Here is a 16653-nt window from a genome sequence, read left to right as displayed (position 1 = left end):
AGTAGCAGACTCTTGACTTCTGATGATGGTAGTGGTGGTGGTGGTGGTTGTGGTGGGGGGGGGGCTCTTGACATCTGATGTAAGGGGAGGTGGAGTGCTGTGGACATCTGCTTATAATTATTAATATGAGAATAATACAATTCTATGGCAGTTAGATAGCAGGGTCGAATACCGCTGGTATCATCCACAAGAACACAATGTCAGGACCATGCTCTGTCTAAGCAGTCTCCAATAAAGTTTCTTGTGGATGATGCCAGCGGTACAGAAGTGTGAGTGAGTTCTGCATTGGTCTGCACCTGCCGTTCACAGCCTAAGTCTTAGGTTATTACTAAAACCAGTGATAACCAAATACAAAGGCAATTATTTAATATAATATGGTGTAGATATATTTATATAGTCTTACAGATACAACCAGCCATTTGAGGGCTACCATAATGCTGATATGGCCTGTGATGAAATTGAGTTTGACACCTTGCTCTAGTCTAGGCCTATGACCTAGTGAGAAATCTAACTGTGTACACAGTACCTGCAGAATATTCTTCATGTTTATATAGTTCTGGCGTGCACTTTTATAGCAGAAGGACACCCTTTTTTGTCTTAATTCTTAGCCTCTATCAAACTTCTTAAGAAATGTTGTACAGCAGTGATATCCCACATGTTTATTAGTACTCATCCCAAAGACACATTGTCCGACATAAACGATAATGTTTGGTTCTCTGGCCTCTTACCAAATCTTGCTGATTCAGTTCCACAATTGGGCAAAACAAGCACAATTTTTCTCATTTTGCTGAGTCTTGAAAATTCATTTGGCAAATGGTCTATTACCTCTGGATTCTTGGGCAGTGAGACATATAATTCATTCAAGCAAGGAAAGTTGTGAATGCCACGGATCAGCAGGTCTAAAACATGTTTAAGATAAAAAAAAGGAAAAGAACATTATGATAGATGATAGTCATCTTCATCATCACAAAAGTCTGTATGAACTGTGTTTAGAACAGGAGAAGAATAAATCTATTAATCACCAGTCAATGGAAATGAATTTTTATATACCAGAGTACATAGAGTACATTGAACATAGTTCTAAAAATGAATGTCAAAAGATTGTTTTTTTTTTCTTTACTTAAACTTGTGTAAAACTATGCTTTCTTAAAAGTATTAATCCAGTGGTTCCTTAAACTGGTTTATGGGCCGGTTATGGCCCTCTGGTTGCTGTAAATTTTACTCTGCATACAAGGCTTTCTCATTGCACATGGAGGAAAGATGCTGTGCACAGTGTTCCAGCACCCAGTAAACTATTAGAGGCACTACTCGGTGGGGTGATCTCCTGCCCCATGGTATCTGTAGAGTCTTAGCTGAGACTTTTCAAGGGATACTGTGGGACAAAAAGCCTCCAAGGAAGTAAATTATCACTAAATTCCTGTGCTTTGAGGGGAGCCTTTTATTATACCACTTACACCAATGCCCAGGAAGGTGGAATATTATTTTTCCTGCTGACACCAATGCCCAGGGTCTTTTAGTTACTCCCACTGCCAACTTATGCAGAGGCAGTTTTTAATCAAACTGAGCATTGGCGGAGGGTAATATTTTACTTCCCCTTACATGGGGACTTTTTTTTATTTCCACTGATATGGGGACATGTTTTACTTCCACCGACCACCACAGTTGAGATATTTTATTCTCCCACTGGCTACAAATATAGGGGCATTTTCTTCTTCCACTAACCTCTGATGCCATTGCAATCTGTTAATCCTACTGAACACAGTCTAGCTTTCAAAATAGTGTGGTAGACATTAAATTTGTAAGGGGTCCTAAAGTGGAACTTCACCTAAAGTAGGAAGTTCCGCTTATCCTCCTCCCCCCCCCCCACATCACTTCAGTTTTTTTTTCTGGGAGGTACCTGCTCACACTTCGGCGAGAAAAGAGGAAATTTGGCTCCCCCTACCAAACTCCTGTGACACGCCACGTTCAGAAAGTACAGCGAGTTTTGCGAGAGTGCAATGCGGAGCCGGCTTTGAAAAATTAGGAAGTCGCAAAGAACCAGCCTGGGTGATTACAGGGCTGGTCTCCTGGACTGGTCACTAATTGTTTATTAAAAGTCATTAAGTAATTTCTCTCTTCCCCCCTGGATTTGCATAGAAAAAGTCTCTGAACAGACAAAATGTGTCTTCTAATCAAGACAAAGGAAGAAAGGTTTAGTGTGCCATTAGGGATGAAGAAGCAACAATTACCAAATCAGCAAGTTCTTGCCTATGGGGAATAATAATTCAGGATACAGGCCATGGGGGAACAAGGCACTACTAGTTCTGTTCCCCCAGGGACAGCTTAGGATTCCCCAGAGACAGAGGGGGAGAGAGAGGCTATAACCAGCTCCCTATTGAGACAGGGTATTTCTTAACACATGAGAGTGCATCTGGCTGCAACAAACTGGATGTGCCAGATTGGTTCTGTGAGTCTGCCATATTGCTATTTTAGATTGACTTTCAGAGCTGTCAAATTATTGCTGCACCTCCAAGTTACAGTTAAGAGTACCTATTGTTTTGTCCAGCCTGAGAAACTAATGTAACACTACTTCCTTGCCTAAGATTTGGGTCCCCCCATAGTCCTGCACAGCCAGGCAACGTGCATTTCCTTCCAGCCTTGCACTCCAGAGACAGAGAACAGTCCTTGAACTTGTTTTTTTGGGATTTTTTTTAGGGAATTTGCACTTGGATGGGGATGAGGGATACATGGGATGCCCAAGGAAATGTTTAACTGAAGACAATTTTTTGAAGCTACATATAAGTGCTCAGAGGGCTTATCTCTTCTTAGAGAGCTAGCCAGCCTCTCCTGGTGTAGAAATATCTGAACAACGGGATCTAGAGTCTATCACTTTAAAAGTACAGTCCAACTGGGGCTAGTCAGATTTCCCACCCAAATGCCCTCTCTCCTATTCCTGTCCAGGGGTTGTAGAAGTACTCACTGTCCCTCTCCTGTAAGCTGCAGGTCGGTTGCTGCTTTCAGGCCTTCTGCTGGGCTAACTCTTTCCTTAGCCCCACAGATGGTCCTCTCTCAGGGGGTCAGTGAGGTCCAGTTTTCCTCCATTCAGCTCCCTCCTGGAGGCAGGCCCCTTCCCTGGGCCTCCTCCCAGGCTCCATGCTCCAGTTCCTGCTCTCACATCTTCCACCTGAACTCTCTCCCTCCTACTCAGCAGGCTCATTTATGCCTACAGGCTGTCCCAACCCCTTGCCAAGCCCCCTGCTTGGGGATTGGTTGAGATCATTTAGGCATACACACCAACCACTCCTCATCTCCACCCACTGAGTTCTAGAGACGTCTTCAAGTCTCTAAATCAGGGGGAGGTTTCAGAGAGCTGATCTGCAGAGTCTCTCAGCCCTGACCCAAATTTGTCCCTCTGACTATTACACCAGGCTGCTATTCAGCTTCTGATTAAAAAAAATAATAATTACCTAGCTACTCCTAGATTTCCTAGGAGGGTGCTACACTAGTCTACTGATCAGGAGAATGTTAACGCATTGCCCAAGTTCCATCAACATTTTCATTGCATCCAGACAAGTGAGTGTGCCCAGTCAGGAAAGACTCTAAGAACTGAGAGTCAGTGATAGCAGAGTTTAGGGACTGTTTGTGTTAGCAGAAAAGGGTGAGGTGTAAAACAACCACATGACTGTGGTCACACCAAGAAAGGTTGATTCTTCTTCCCATCCCTGGGTGTACAATGTAGTTACAGGAGTAAGAAGGGGCTAGAGTCCTGGGGAAGGAAATGAGTCACCTCTCAGACTGAGCCTGGAGACTGAAGGGTAAATGCCAGTTTATCATGCAGATGGAATGTGCCTTCTGAAGAGCTTGCAGTCCCTAGGTCCCGGATATCAGCTTAGGCCGCACACTGAGACATGTGGCCCAGGAGACCCCTGGCCTTGTTAAGTGACTTGGCCCTGAAGTTAAAGAAATGTCCCTTGAAGTGCTCTTGGCCTGAAGAAAAAACACAGTCACACCTTTTACAAACTGGCCATTTGTTTAAAAAGTTTGGGGACACTTGTATTAAACCATGTTAGAAGAAGACAAAATTCCCCTCTTTGGTGTGAGTTTGTTGATGTAACTGAATGCAAGTGTGGCATTACTGATTCCCTGCAATTCTATAGATGTTTTCAAAATATATATTTATGATTTTAATAAAACAAACTTAGCGAAAGCCCAACTGGACCCTCTGTTTAAAAATACATACCAGGAGCATCAAAAGGTCTTCAATGTCTTACAGTTAGTTTTCCTTCTAAAGTAGGCACAAGCTGAGCAAAAAGACCTATCCCTTGCCTGCAGTTGCAAAGTGGGACTCTTTTTCCCTGTGTGGAAGCAGTGGTCTCTTTGCAGAGGTCTGACCCGCCATCTACTAAGTCTGACCTATAGCTCTACAATCAGAAATGCTCATGCTCTCTGCTTATTTTAGAGCTCTGCCATTGACTTAGTATTTGTATCTACCTCTGCAAACAGATCATTGCTTTCCTAGAGAGAGTAAATGTGGCTGATTTTGTAAAAAAAAAAAGAAAAAACTGTAAGCCTGACCATACACTATACAATCTCATAGTGCAATCTCTTTTGGATCTACCATCAGCTATGTAATGCAAGAGCCTTCCTGAGTTGATAGGAATTGAATCAGTTTCTTAGGTTCATCCGCACATTACAAGGTTTTGGCAACGCTAAAGGAAATTGTACAATCAGATTGTATAGTGTATGGTCAGAAAATGTATATTATATAGGGCGCGCCTGTTGGAGCCCAATCTCTGTAGCTATAAGATAAAGGTACCAGATGGATGTCAGAGATGGATGGTTGGAAGCAGTAACACTGAGGCAGCTCTTCTTAGAGTGGAAGCAAGGCTCTAATGCAGTAAAAAGAAAAAGAGAAGAAGGCGCCTCTAAGTGCAGTATTAACAATTTATTAGTAGACAATGGAAAATTTGCACTTACAAGATAAACGGTTAAAAAGACTCATCGTGTGGTAATTGGATCCAGGTGGGACATCCAGCCGTCCAGCAGCAAGCTATGCCTATAGGATCAGGAAATAGAGTCCAGGATGTGCCTGTGCATCAAAAATGAAGCTTGAAGAGCAGAGTCAGATGTAGCAGGTGAAAGGGGTGGTAATGCATTTTGGAGCATGCTCAATAGGCTCCTTCTTCAGACCTGAAGTCTGAAGAAGGAGCCTATTGAGCATGCTCCGAAATGCATTACCGCCCCTTTCACCTGCTACATCTGACTCTGCTCTCCAAGCTTCATTTTTGTTGCACAGGCACATCCTGGACTCTATTTCCTGATCCTATAGGCATAGCTTGCTGCTGGACGGCTGGATGTCCCACCTGGATCCAATTACCACACGATGAGTCTTTTTAACCGTTTATCTTGTAAGTGCAAATTTTCCATTGTCTACTAATAAATTGTTAATACTGCACTTAGAGGCGCCTTCCTCTCTTTTACTTATAGTGTATGGTCAGCCTAACACTTTGCACAGCTTTTGTTTTGATACACTTGAAATTTAGTTAACTTATTTAAACTGACGTTTCATTAGGGCTTTAAAACCTGTTTAACAACTTGACCTACAGAAGGTTTACCCCCCTTCATGACGGTACTACGTTACTTTAACTGACATGCTACACTGTACCCAAATGAAGTTTACATCATTTGTTCTCAGAAATAGAGCTTTCATTTGGTGGTATTTGATCACCGCTTTGTTTTTTATTTTTTGCGCTATAAACAAAAAACAACAAACAAAAAAACAATAATTTAGAAAAAAAAAAACAATATTTTTACATTTCTGCTATAAAACATATCCAATAAAAATATAAAACACATTTCTTCATAAATTTAGGCCAATATGTAATCTGCTACATGTTTTTGTAAAAATAAAATCCCAATAAGTGTATATTGATCGGTTTGCGCAAAGGTTATAGCGTCTACAAACTATGGTATAGATACTGAAATTTTTATTTATTTATTTTTATATTAGTAATGGCGGTGATCAGCGACTTAGAGCAGGACTGCAATATTGCGGCAGACAATCAGACACTGACACTTTTGACATTTTGTGGGAACCAGTGACACTAATTCAGTGATCATTGCTAAAAATATGCACTGTCACTGTACTAATGACATTGGCTGGGAAGAGGTTAAACATCTAGAGCAGAGGTCTCTAAACTTTTCAAACAAAGGGCTAGTAAACTGTCAGACTTTCAGACATCAGTGAGAATAAACATGGCTGCAGGGATGATGATCAGTAGGAGGAGTAGTATTGGTGTTAGTGAGAAGAAGAGTGTCCCATCATTGGTTTCAGTGGAAGAAGTACTGCCCCATTGTTGGTCTCAGTGGGAGGAATAGTGCCCCAAGGGCCAGATAAAGGGTAGCAAAGGGCCACATCCGGCCCTTGGGCCGCAGTTTTGAAACCCCTTATCTAGTTAACTGTGTGCCTAGCCAGTGTTTTTGTTTACTGTGTTACTTGCTTTTACTAACGGAAGTGATGGATTTTATTCCTTGCCTTGCAGGGACACAGAATCCATCACTGCCCCCCTGTCAGAACGGAGCTCTGCCTTGTTTACATAGGCAGAGCTCCATTCTGTGTCTCTGCCCGACAATCGGTGGGTGCTGGCTGACATCCGTTGGCTAACACCTGCTGAAAGCGGCACTGTTGGTGCACATGCACACCCCCTAGGCAGAAGTGCAGAATTACGTTTATATACGTGATTTTGCACAGGAGGGCCACCCTGTAGCAGTATATCTACTTTAGGGCGGTCCTTGGGTTTTCTACCTAATTTATAGAATTATTAATTTTTTCCTTAATTTCTGTAGATAGCGTGGGGAAGGTTCCAAACCTCTTTTGAGTTTTTTTGCGGTTTGTCCTCACTGGTAAGATTTCTCCTTGCACTGGTAATAGGGAGTACATGAAATGAGCAGTGAGAAAAATTATCTCAAAGGGAATCTAGACAGTAAAAAAAAACCTTTTTCATAGTAGAGTGGTGGATAGATTCTTCAGAAACTTCTGTCTGAAGTTTTTGTGGTCTGTTCCCTCCTCTCCCAGTGACCTGCATTCCTCTCACTTCTTATCCTAGTGCCACAGGCCTTCCAGATAACAATATAAACTTGACAGATGTTCAAAATCTTCTCCATCCAAAAATTAAAAAAGAGTAAACACTTTTACTCATCCTGTGTGAGGCCTTTTATTTTTATTCATGTATCTACAGTCAGTTGGGGAATTTGGGAAGGAAAACACAAACTGCTTTTTAGTCATTTATGAAATATAATGATTCTTTATTGGATGCATTAAAATTTCATGCTGGTGGACAGAAAAGGGGAAGGCTTGGGGCATGGGGAGATCTAGATGGAATGGAGAAAATCCAAGGCTGCTGATTACAACACAAATGGCTCCCTGGTGTTTAAGTCAACTTGTATCTTGCTATACAATTATTTAGGTAATTCCAAGTGGAAGATCTGGAAACCTTGTAATGTTTAAAAAGCAGTATAGGTAAAAATTCTCTGTTGAAGGCTTAGTTCACCTTTTTTTTTTATAAATAGCTCCCCTATGTACCAATATAGCATTAATTCACTGGTCACACCGCCGCAATTTAAAATTATGTGATTTGTGTGCAATTTCAGTGTGATTTCAGGTGCGATTTCTGAAGACTTTATTGCTACTTGTAAAGATTTCCAACGATTTCTTGCAATTTTCATCATATTTTATGTATGTGAAATCGCAACAAAAGTTCAGAAAAAGTAATGCAAGAACTACTTTAGAAATCACGCTGCAGCAAAACCCAAACGTTAAGACACTGACATTCATTAGATGTGATTTCTGGTGCGATTTCAATTCCCAAATCTCACCTAAAATCGCACCGGTATGACCAGGCACTTATCTACTTCTGTTGCAGAAATCCATCTGACCCCATTAGCACACACCCTGCATCATCTACCCTCCATCCTACCTCCTACTTCCAGGTGCAGGTTTATTAACTGAAATGCAATCAATTAGGGGTTAACTGTTCTTACTATATACACAGGCATCATATTTTATTTTTCTACCTTAACTTTCATCTTGCATAGATCATTTATTTGGCAGAGTGTGCTGAGCGATCAGACTGGGAATGAATCCTCCTCTCCACCCAACTGTACTATGGGTATTCCCTGGGCAAGGGGATCCAGAAACTGCCAAACTTAAACAGTCCCAGCTGAGGAGCTAGTTGGGTTCTCCACCTGACTGCCCGCTTCCCTTATCTGGCCCAGGGGGTGAAAGGTTACTCACACTGTCCTTCCTGATAGCTTAACAGGTTAGTGGCTTTCAGGCCTTCTACTGAGCTGTCTCTTTCCCTATTGCTCAGGCTGTCCCTGTTCCTGTACGGTGGAACATTGGAGGTTCCCTTCTCCTGCACCCACCTGTAGGTAGGCTGTTCACTCCATCTTCCACCCAATACACTCTGACCCACTCTCCCAGGCTCTGTGGTTCTTAAGAGTTGCCTTGCTCACCATGCCCAGCCTCCTGCCAGGGATTGACCAAGGTCCCTCAAGCATGCAGATCAGAGTTTTCTTCCCTCTTCCATCCCTCCTCCAGAAAGCTCTCAGATTTCTGGAAAGGTGGGCTAGCTCCAAAAGCTCTGACCCTTAGAACCTCCCTAGCCTGTTTTGAGGTAACCTCTGCCTCACTCACAGGCTAACTCGTCCCAGGCTGCTATTCAGCCTCTAACAAAAAAATCTAGCAAGCTTCCCCTGGCTAACTAGAGGGGCGCCAAACAGAGAGGATCACATCTACTCCTCACTGTTCACCAATATATCCCCAACTGTAGGTGCTTTTCTTGTTATCATCTAGATTTTATTTGCTAATATTTTTTTTCCAATCTTGCATCTAGCATAAGAATATTCCAATGTTTATTCAACAATGGCTGCAACTGGTACCAGTGTGTGCCATACCTAGTAACCAACCCTACCTATTCCTTCTCCTTTGTTTAATCTTTTCTTTTCCTTGTTTGTAAAAGTTGTGTCCTATTTTGTTGTAGGACCAGCACCTTACTCTACTCTAAGACATATTTAGGGTATCCCCTTACTCTGAACCTATCCTTTATCCTGACTCATGGCAGTGATCAATATTTGAACAGTTTCTTTTGCTTCTTAAACTTGTCCGTAAGGAATTCCCCTTATTAGTGGCCATGGACGGTGGCTGGTGGCATGGAGGAGCATATTACCCGCCGTTGGCTTTCGGAAAGTGATGGCTTCAATCCTGTCTCCCACTTTTTTGACTTTTAGATCTTAAAATTCCATTTCTCACTGGTCAACTTTTTATGTAAGAAATATATTTCTATCATTGTTGTTCAACTCAGCCATAAACAGATGAAATTCTTCCACTAGGACTCCCAGTGCCACCAGCACATCGTCCATGTAGCGGACCCACTTCACCACATTCCTCTGGTATCTCTGATGTTCTTTGTTGCACTCTCTTGCCTCGGTTTCTATGTCTCTTCCTGTTTCTTCTTCTCTTTCCTTCTCTACAGGAACCTCTTTGTTAAATTGTCTGTTTCTACTTCTTGATCTACTCCTTCCTCTTCGTCCTTTAAAATATGCCAGATCACACAGAATCTTCTTTTGTTTACCTATTTTTTGTTCTTTTTGAAATTCTACAACTTCTTGCTTTAAATTGTCATTTAATTTTGCAAACTTATCTAGATCCTGATACTCAAGTGCTTTAATACAATCCTGTAATTGTTCCTCTATTTATTTTAATTGAAATTTACCTTCTTAAATAAATAATTGCATTAAGTGTAAGCCATGTTTGATTGCCTCTTCCTGTAATTTCTTTAAAAACCCTTCATTGTGGGGATGCTCTGTTGGAATGATTCTCCCCATAAATTGCTGCGGTATCAACCTTGATTCCACATAGGACTCCAAGGAAACAACATTCCATATACATTTTTAAATGTTTCAGTGTTCAATTGTTGTGTTTTAAAAAGCTCTATAAAATATTTCTATGCGAAGCATGCTGTTCCTCTTTGGAGAAAACAGCTCTCATTTCTTGTTCTATATATTCAGCTATCTGATAAGCCAAATTAGTAGTCTAAGCAATATAACAATCTGAAACTACACATAAGCAAAACTACTTCACAAAAACCCAAACAAAAACAACCACAAAAAGCAACCACAAAGAGCCCAATCAAGGGATTTCTGAGCAGCTGTGTGGCTCCAGCTAGGGCCAGGACAAGGTGTGGGCAGGAGGGATGGCTGCCCTGGGCCCTGTGGTATCATGTGAGATGGGGGGGCACCACAAGATTTGTGTTGGAAGGGGAATGTGTGGGGTGGCAGGGGGTAAGTATGCAGATTAGTGCTCAGAGTTTTTGTGGGGGGATTTTTGCTGACACAATGCTTAGGAAATAGGGGGACAGTTTGACATGTTTGCCCTGGGCTCTAGATGGCCTTGTCCTGGCACTAGCTCCAGCGATCTGGCTAGGGGAGGGATTCATACTAGAGAGCTAAGAGGTAGAGGGGGAGGCAATGAGGGCCACCCACAACTGATACACACCAAAATGTCAGTGAATTCATCCTAAACCACTCAGCCCACCAAGTAGAGATCCTGAGAGTAGTAATCCTGCAAGTACCAAACCCTGTTATGGGGTATCCAAAAAGATACATTCATTACAAAAACACCACAAGGATAAAGACCCTCTAAGGCTACAAAAAGTAGTTTATTAAAGTATATGGATGTATAATTTCATTTTCACTTTTTGCATTTTATTTACTTCCTTTATTTTATTTTTAACTCTTTTTAAGAGTAAAAAGAGGGACAAACATATTAAAAAAAAACTGACAAATAGCCCATACAGTATACGTATGACTTGATGGTCACCAAATCTTATGCAGGAAAGTGGTGGTGGTGGGGTGGGGGTGAGATTTCACCCCAGAATGCTGCATTATATGTCTCCTTCCACATAAGATTGGGTAATGTGATCTGCCAAAAAGACATCCTGGGGTTGAATTGCTAAAGTAAAAATAGGCTGTTCACTTTACAAGAGAAGTTGCACTTACAAGGGAATTTGTCCCAGCAATTAGTGAATGTGGTAAAGTTTCACATTGCAAAGAATACCTAATCAAATAGAAGGAAAATGTTAAAAAAAAGTATTTTTGCCTGCACATGATTGGATGATGGAAGTCAGTGGAGCTTCAACTTATTCACGAAGCTCTGGGGAAGCTTCCCTTGCAACATATTTGCCTTTAGCAAATTAACCTCACAAAGTGAAGCAAAATGTCACTGGAAAGTACATTTTCAAAATCATATTTTGGCCTACCTGGATAATAAGTATCCTCAGAATTTTCAATCTCCAAAGATTCAAGAGAGGACATCTTAAGAATCAGATCTTGTTCTTCTGCACTCAAATTCGTGTTATTTATAACCAGTTTCCTGAAGGATGTTAAGAACTGCTTAATTGCTGGAGCAATGTGACTTGAAAGATTTCTGCAATTTTTCAGTTGGAGTTCAATGTGGTCAGATATGGAGAAAAGAATTTCAAGTTTCTTGCAGTTGGATAGAGAAATGTTTTCACTGTTAATACCATTCACGTGCACTTTAAAGACAGCTGCTTTGTGTCCATTCAATGACATAAAAGGGCGAATTACTGAATCAGAGATTTCTATTTCTTTAGGGAAATAAGCTAAAAATGTATTTGACTCATTTAGTTTCTCTTGGTTGTCTTGTAATGTCTTTGTGAGGGAAAGAAATGCGGAAGAGTAATCATCTTCCACTGTTGGAATCCCATATTTTTCATAAGAGTGTTCTACTGAAGAAAAATCTGGTATTTTGTGATGTATTGTGCTAGACAAGCTAAAGGAGACAGAGCTGAACAAGGGTACACATTTGGGGTAATTTTCTATAAAAGTTAGGATACTCTCAGATGATCTTTTGTCGACATTACTTACAGAAAAAGACATTGGTTTCCCAGCAAGAAACTTCATGATTACTGGAGCGCATTCAGATAGACATTGACTTTCAAGGGCTGCCTCTATAGCAAATGTCATCAATTGATCCATGCGTACCAAATTAGTATCTTCAATGAAGACCCCCTGTATGGTCATAATAAAAACTTTTTCTGCAATGTCAAGCTCTGGATGCCTTTGTAGATGTTCAGTATTATCCAGATGGCAATCCAGTGCCTCAGGGTCATCATATAGGGTGAATAAATAGGACATGATCTTCGTTGTTGCCTTTATAGAAAACCTGCTGGCATACTTCAGAAGATATCTATAACGCCCTATAAGTTTGAGGAAAGTGTTCACCTGCTTAAGGTAATAGAGACCTTTGTCAAGATCCATTTGGTCTTCTGACTCTAACAGCTCACTCAGTCTCTTTCCAGCAAGAAACTCCTGGAAAGAGGGATCCAAAAACGTATATATTGATTGAAGCCTCTGTGCTGTGAATTTGCTCAAAATTCCATATTTAATGGCTTCATCACCACTGACACCAGCTGCTCTTAGGTCATCATCTGAAAACTGAAATTTTGACTGAAAAAGGCCCTTGAGAGCAAGCTCTCCAAATAAAGATACCTGAGAGCTCACCACTTCAGTTTCACAGGGAAATTTTAGCATGGTGTATCTTAAGTATGTTTTAAAAAGGTTTAGGTCACCAAATTTATTGCTACAAGGATGACTCATCCATGTGGAACACTGAGCAAGAATCATAAGAGGTGTTCGCAAAATGGAAGTAAGGTTTTTAGATGTTTCTAGATGCACTATAAATGACTTCACAAGATCAATGTCATGTGAAAAAAGTTTTTTCAGTAAGTAAATAGAGCTATATAAGGGAAATGTTTGGATACTTAGAATGGTACTTGCATGCTGTCGGAGCTTCCATGACTTGTCAGTGGTCACAGTAATTGCCAAACTCAATCTGTTCCAAGGGTTCTTCAACAAAAGTTCTTCTATTGCTTTAGGAACGAATCCCGCCATGCCATAATCATCAAGGAGGAACAATACCTTATTCTTTAATTGTTTTAAAATTTGTCTGAGGCTATTTTCAGAGAGAGATGCTGTGAATCCAACCAGTTGCTGGTGGATAATGTCATGCAGGGATTGCTGGCTCTCATTTGATGATGATGATGAAGCAGAGATATAAAACACAAGGCTGAACCTGTTGAGTATAGGACATTTCCCTGAGGCCCAGAGAATAGCAATCTTCTTGAGCAAGGCTGTCTTCCCACTGCCAACTTCTCCTTCTATCATAGTGATGTCTCCCAGTTCTGATAGAATGTCTGGTAATGTGAGCTGCATCATTGGCTGATTTCTGGTGTCCTTCAACACAACAGAGATATCTGCAAAGAGTGATTTCAGATCTATGGAAAGTAAATCTCCAAATGGGGATACATCATAGAAACTAGAATCGCTGTACTTTTCAGCGAGCTGCTTTTGCAAAGTTTCCACCTCTTTGAACAGCAAAGCATTGAGCTCTGTATCTGAAAACAAAATATGTATAGTAAGGAAAAATGTTATTGGAACCTGAACAGTTTCAATTGAGACAATATACTGTATGCAGCAATACATTAATTATTTTCTTTAGATATTGTGACAGTAGGCAGGTAAGATCACCTGGTTGCGTCCAAGATGGCAGGTACATTTGTCCAAGATTCAGGCTCTATGTGGATTTGTTCCACTAAGGGGAAGTGCTGAGCCCTTCAGCAGTGAGGTAATGAGCCCAGCTGAAGCAAGTGGGCTCATTAAGCCCTCTATAAAACTTCCCAGCCTGCAAAGGGAGTTGCTCCATCCTGGAACCAGTTCTATGCTTGAGTAGACTGGGAAGCCTCACATCTATCTGTGCGGTGAGACAAACGCCTGTGTGGCCAACCTGTAAAGAACAGGGAGATAGGGACTGGGTGTAGCACAAGGCTGCACCTAGCTGATAGTGAGGGAAGCTGTGTGTATAGTAAGTGGTTCAAGTTGGCAAGGATTTATTTTCATGTTTCTTTTTGTTTTGATGTTTTTCCTCTTGTAAACAAACCACACCTTTGTTTTCTCAACTAAACTGCTGTTTTGCTGTGCCTGTTTTGTGTTGTGAACTCATCCAGGGGGTCACACACACCCGCTGCTGAGCTAACCCCATTACAATATGTTGCAACAATGAATCTCCTAAAAATAAACCTATTTTTACAAAAACTAAATGTTTGCCTGTTCACGAATGGGTTGATATACAGTAGGCTGAATAGCGTTTGGCCTCTAAGTGATTTATAACACGCTGATATATCACTGCCCAGTAAGACAATATTTTAATTGAGCCCATTTTATTTGGCCAGGTGTGCCATCTCACTAGAACTTTTCATGGAGCGAGATAGAGTGTAAGCTGATTGTGGAGTTGACAGGTATAGGAGGCAGAGAGGGAGCTGATTGTGAGAAGGGTAAATGGCAGAGACAAAGAAGGCCAAAAGTAGATGATTATTGTTGGACAAAATAGAGAGCAGCATGGATGCACAGAGCAAATGGTCATGGATTGGAAGAAGAAAGAGAATGCAATGGGATCAAATTGTAGATGGGATAGAGGATGCCAAGTGTGATTTGATTATAGACCATTGGGTAAATAGGTACAGTGGTTCTAAGCATGGTTGGGAGGCAGAAATGGAGGAAGATTGTGGCTTTGGGGAGGAAGGTAGATCAGGAGCCAATTATGGACAAGTGTAGGATAAGGCAAGGTGAAAACTAATGTTCCTGAAGGTTGGGTAGAAATGATAGCATTCATGGGCTAGAATGTAAAGAAATAGGAGGCAGAGAGGGAGCTGATCTTGGACTGGGGAGGGGTCATGCATGATCTGTTATTTCTCCTCTTTGGGGCAATTCATATAATATCTTCAGATGTGTAAAGTTGTGGTGCAGCAGATAGCACCAGAATGAGAATATTTGACAGCGGTTTGGCTTAGTGAAAAGGTGGAAAGAGGCAAGAACCAAACAACCATAATTATGAAATGTAAGTTGCCATATAATTTCTGCTTAGGAGTTTGTCTCCACCATGGCAGCTGGGGGACAACTGGGACAGTATTTAGACACAGCTTACCAAAGAAGGATATCATTGAGGAGAATGGGGAGTGCAGAATGCCAGAGAGAATGGAGCACAGAAGCAGTGACTCATAGGCAGGCATAGGGCATAAGCTGTGAGCAGCAGCAACAGGGCTCAGAGCTGAGGTACTGTACAAAACAGAGGATCAAAATGGGTGTAGTGCTGAATATATCAGATGGTATTGTGTAGAGAGGTCAGGGTGGTGTGCAGAGTTAATAGGTGTAAGCATAGTCAGGTGCAGGGGCGGACTGACCATTTGGGAACTCGGGCATTTTTTCTTTCTTTTTTACTTTAATGCATTCCCTGAAAGGTAAAAAAGTAAAAAACCCCTTTTAAAATCTGCACCCTTCAGTCCTCCCTAAACACTTACTGAGCCCGATCTCAGTCAGAGTTGTGCCCATCTGCAGCAACTCTTCTCTCCTCTATCTCTTCTCACAGGAAACTCAGCAGCAAAGGAAGCCATTGGTTCCTGCTGCTTTTAGCAGCAGGAGGTAAGGCCAAGCCATGCTGTGGGTGTCTATGGATACACACAGCAGTGCTTGGGTTCAAGCCAGCACGAGTGCTCCTATGCGACTTGCTATGGGGACACTTGGCGAAGAGGAGGAGCCATGATCACCAGCATTGAACCCAAGAAGAGAAGGCTTGGGGCCACTCTGTCAAAACCTTTGCAAAGAGCAGGTAAGCTTAAAAGTAAGAAAAAAACTTTACAACCACTTTAAAGTGGTTCTAAAAGCAATTTTTTTTAACCTGAATGCATTCTCTGCATTAAGGTAAAAAAACACTTTCAATATCAGTTCCTGGACTTACCCGAGTCCATTCGTGATCCAGCACTGTCCTGTCTGCAGCAGCTGTTCTCCCTTCTTCCCTCTCTCCTCTTTCACAGGCTTGGCTTAGAGCAGCAAGAGCTCTAAGCCTACTATCAATCAAATACTGTGAGGACGAAGCGGGGGACAAGGCCAAACCGTGCTGTGTGTATATGGATGAACTTGCTATGGGGGCACTCAGCAAAGAGGAGGAGCTGACAGCGCTGGTGCGAGAGCCCAGAAGAGGAGGTTTAGGGCCACTGTGCAATCCATTAAGTATAACAGCTATTTTATTTTAGGATAAATAAAGAAGGTTTACAACCTCTTTAAAGGTTCCTTGAAATGAAAACCAACAACTGGATGAAGGGTAAGTTTGAATTAAAAAAATACACTCTTACCAAGTTGACTGTCAATAATACTTGTGAATGATGTGCCCTGTAATAGGATTAACATTACACATGAGAAACATAGTATACAGTATAATCAGTACATAGAGAATCATACCTGATACTGTTATTAATTTATGTAGAACCTTTATCCCAAATCCCAAAGACCATCTGCTATGCTATATCGAACACTTCTCTCTCCCCAGATTGACAATGCTATTAAAGGGTGGCTGAGTTGCTCCTCCATAGAACGGACCCACCCTAAAACAGGGAGTGTGTTACTAGCTGGATCACCAGAAAGCCTAAAAAGCGAATGCGGCCACCAATCAATACCGGGCACTTTCACCCCCTTCCTGACCAGATCAATTTTCAGCTTTCAGCACTGTAACACTTTGAATGACAATTGCACGGTCATGCAACA

The 16653-nt window shown here is 41.5% G+C and overlaps 1 protein-coding gene across 1 annotated transcript in view; it reads right to left on the bottom strand.

Annotated features, from left to right (window-relative positions):
• The window catches only part of LOC149452750 (baculoviral IAP repeat-containing protein 1-like), a 49884-nt gene that overhangs the window by 15423 nt on the left and 17808 nt on the right, over nt 1-16653 (bottom strand). Inside the window, exons 4-6 of the mRNA XM_089689011.1 lie at nt 16239-16281; nt 11298-13448; nt 729-899 (exon numbers count right to left, since the gene is read on the bottom strand). Of these exons, the coding sequence (XP_089545137.1) occupies nt 729-899; nt 11298-13448; nt 16239-16281 (2365 nt within the window). The remainder of the gene's footprint in view (nt 1-728; nt 900-11297; nt 13449-16238; nt 16282-16653) is intronic.

This window comes from Staurois parvus, unplaced genomic scaffold (genome assembly GCF_062004578.1).
Source record: "Staurois parvus isolate SC_StPar_1 unplaced genomic scaffold, SC_StPar_1.0 ptg000466l, whole genome shotgun sequence".
Lineage (NCBI taxonomy): Eukaryota > Metazoa > Chordata > Amphibia > Anura > Ranidae > Staurois > Staurois parvus.
Note: the sequence above shows the minus strand (reverse complement) of the source record. Positions and strands in the feature narration are given on the sequence as shown.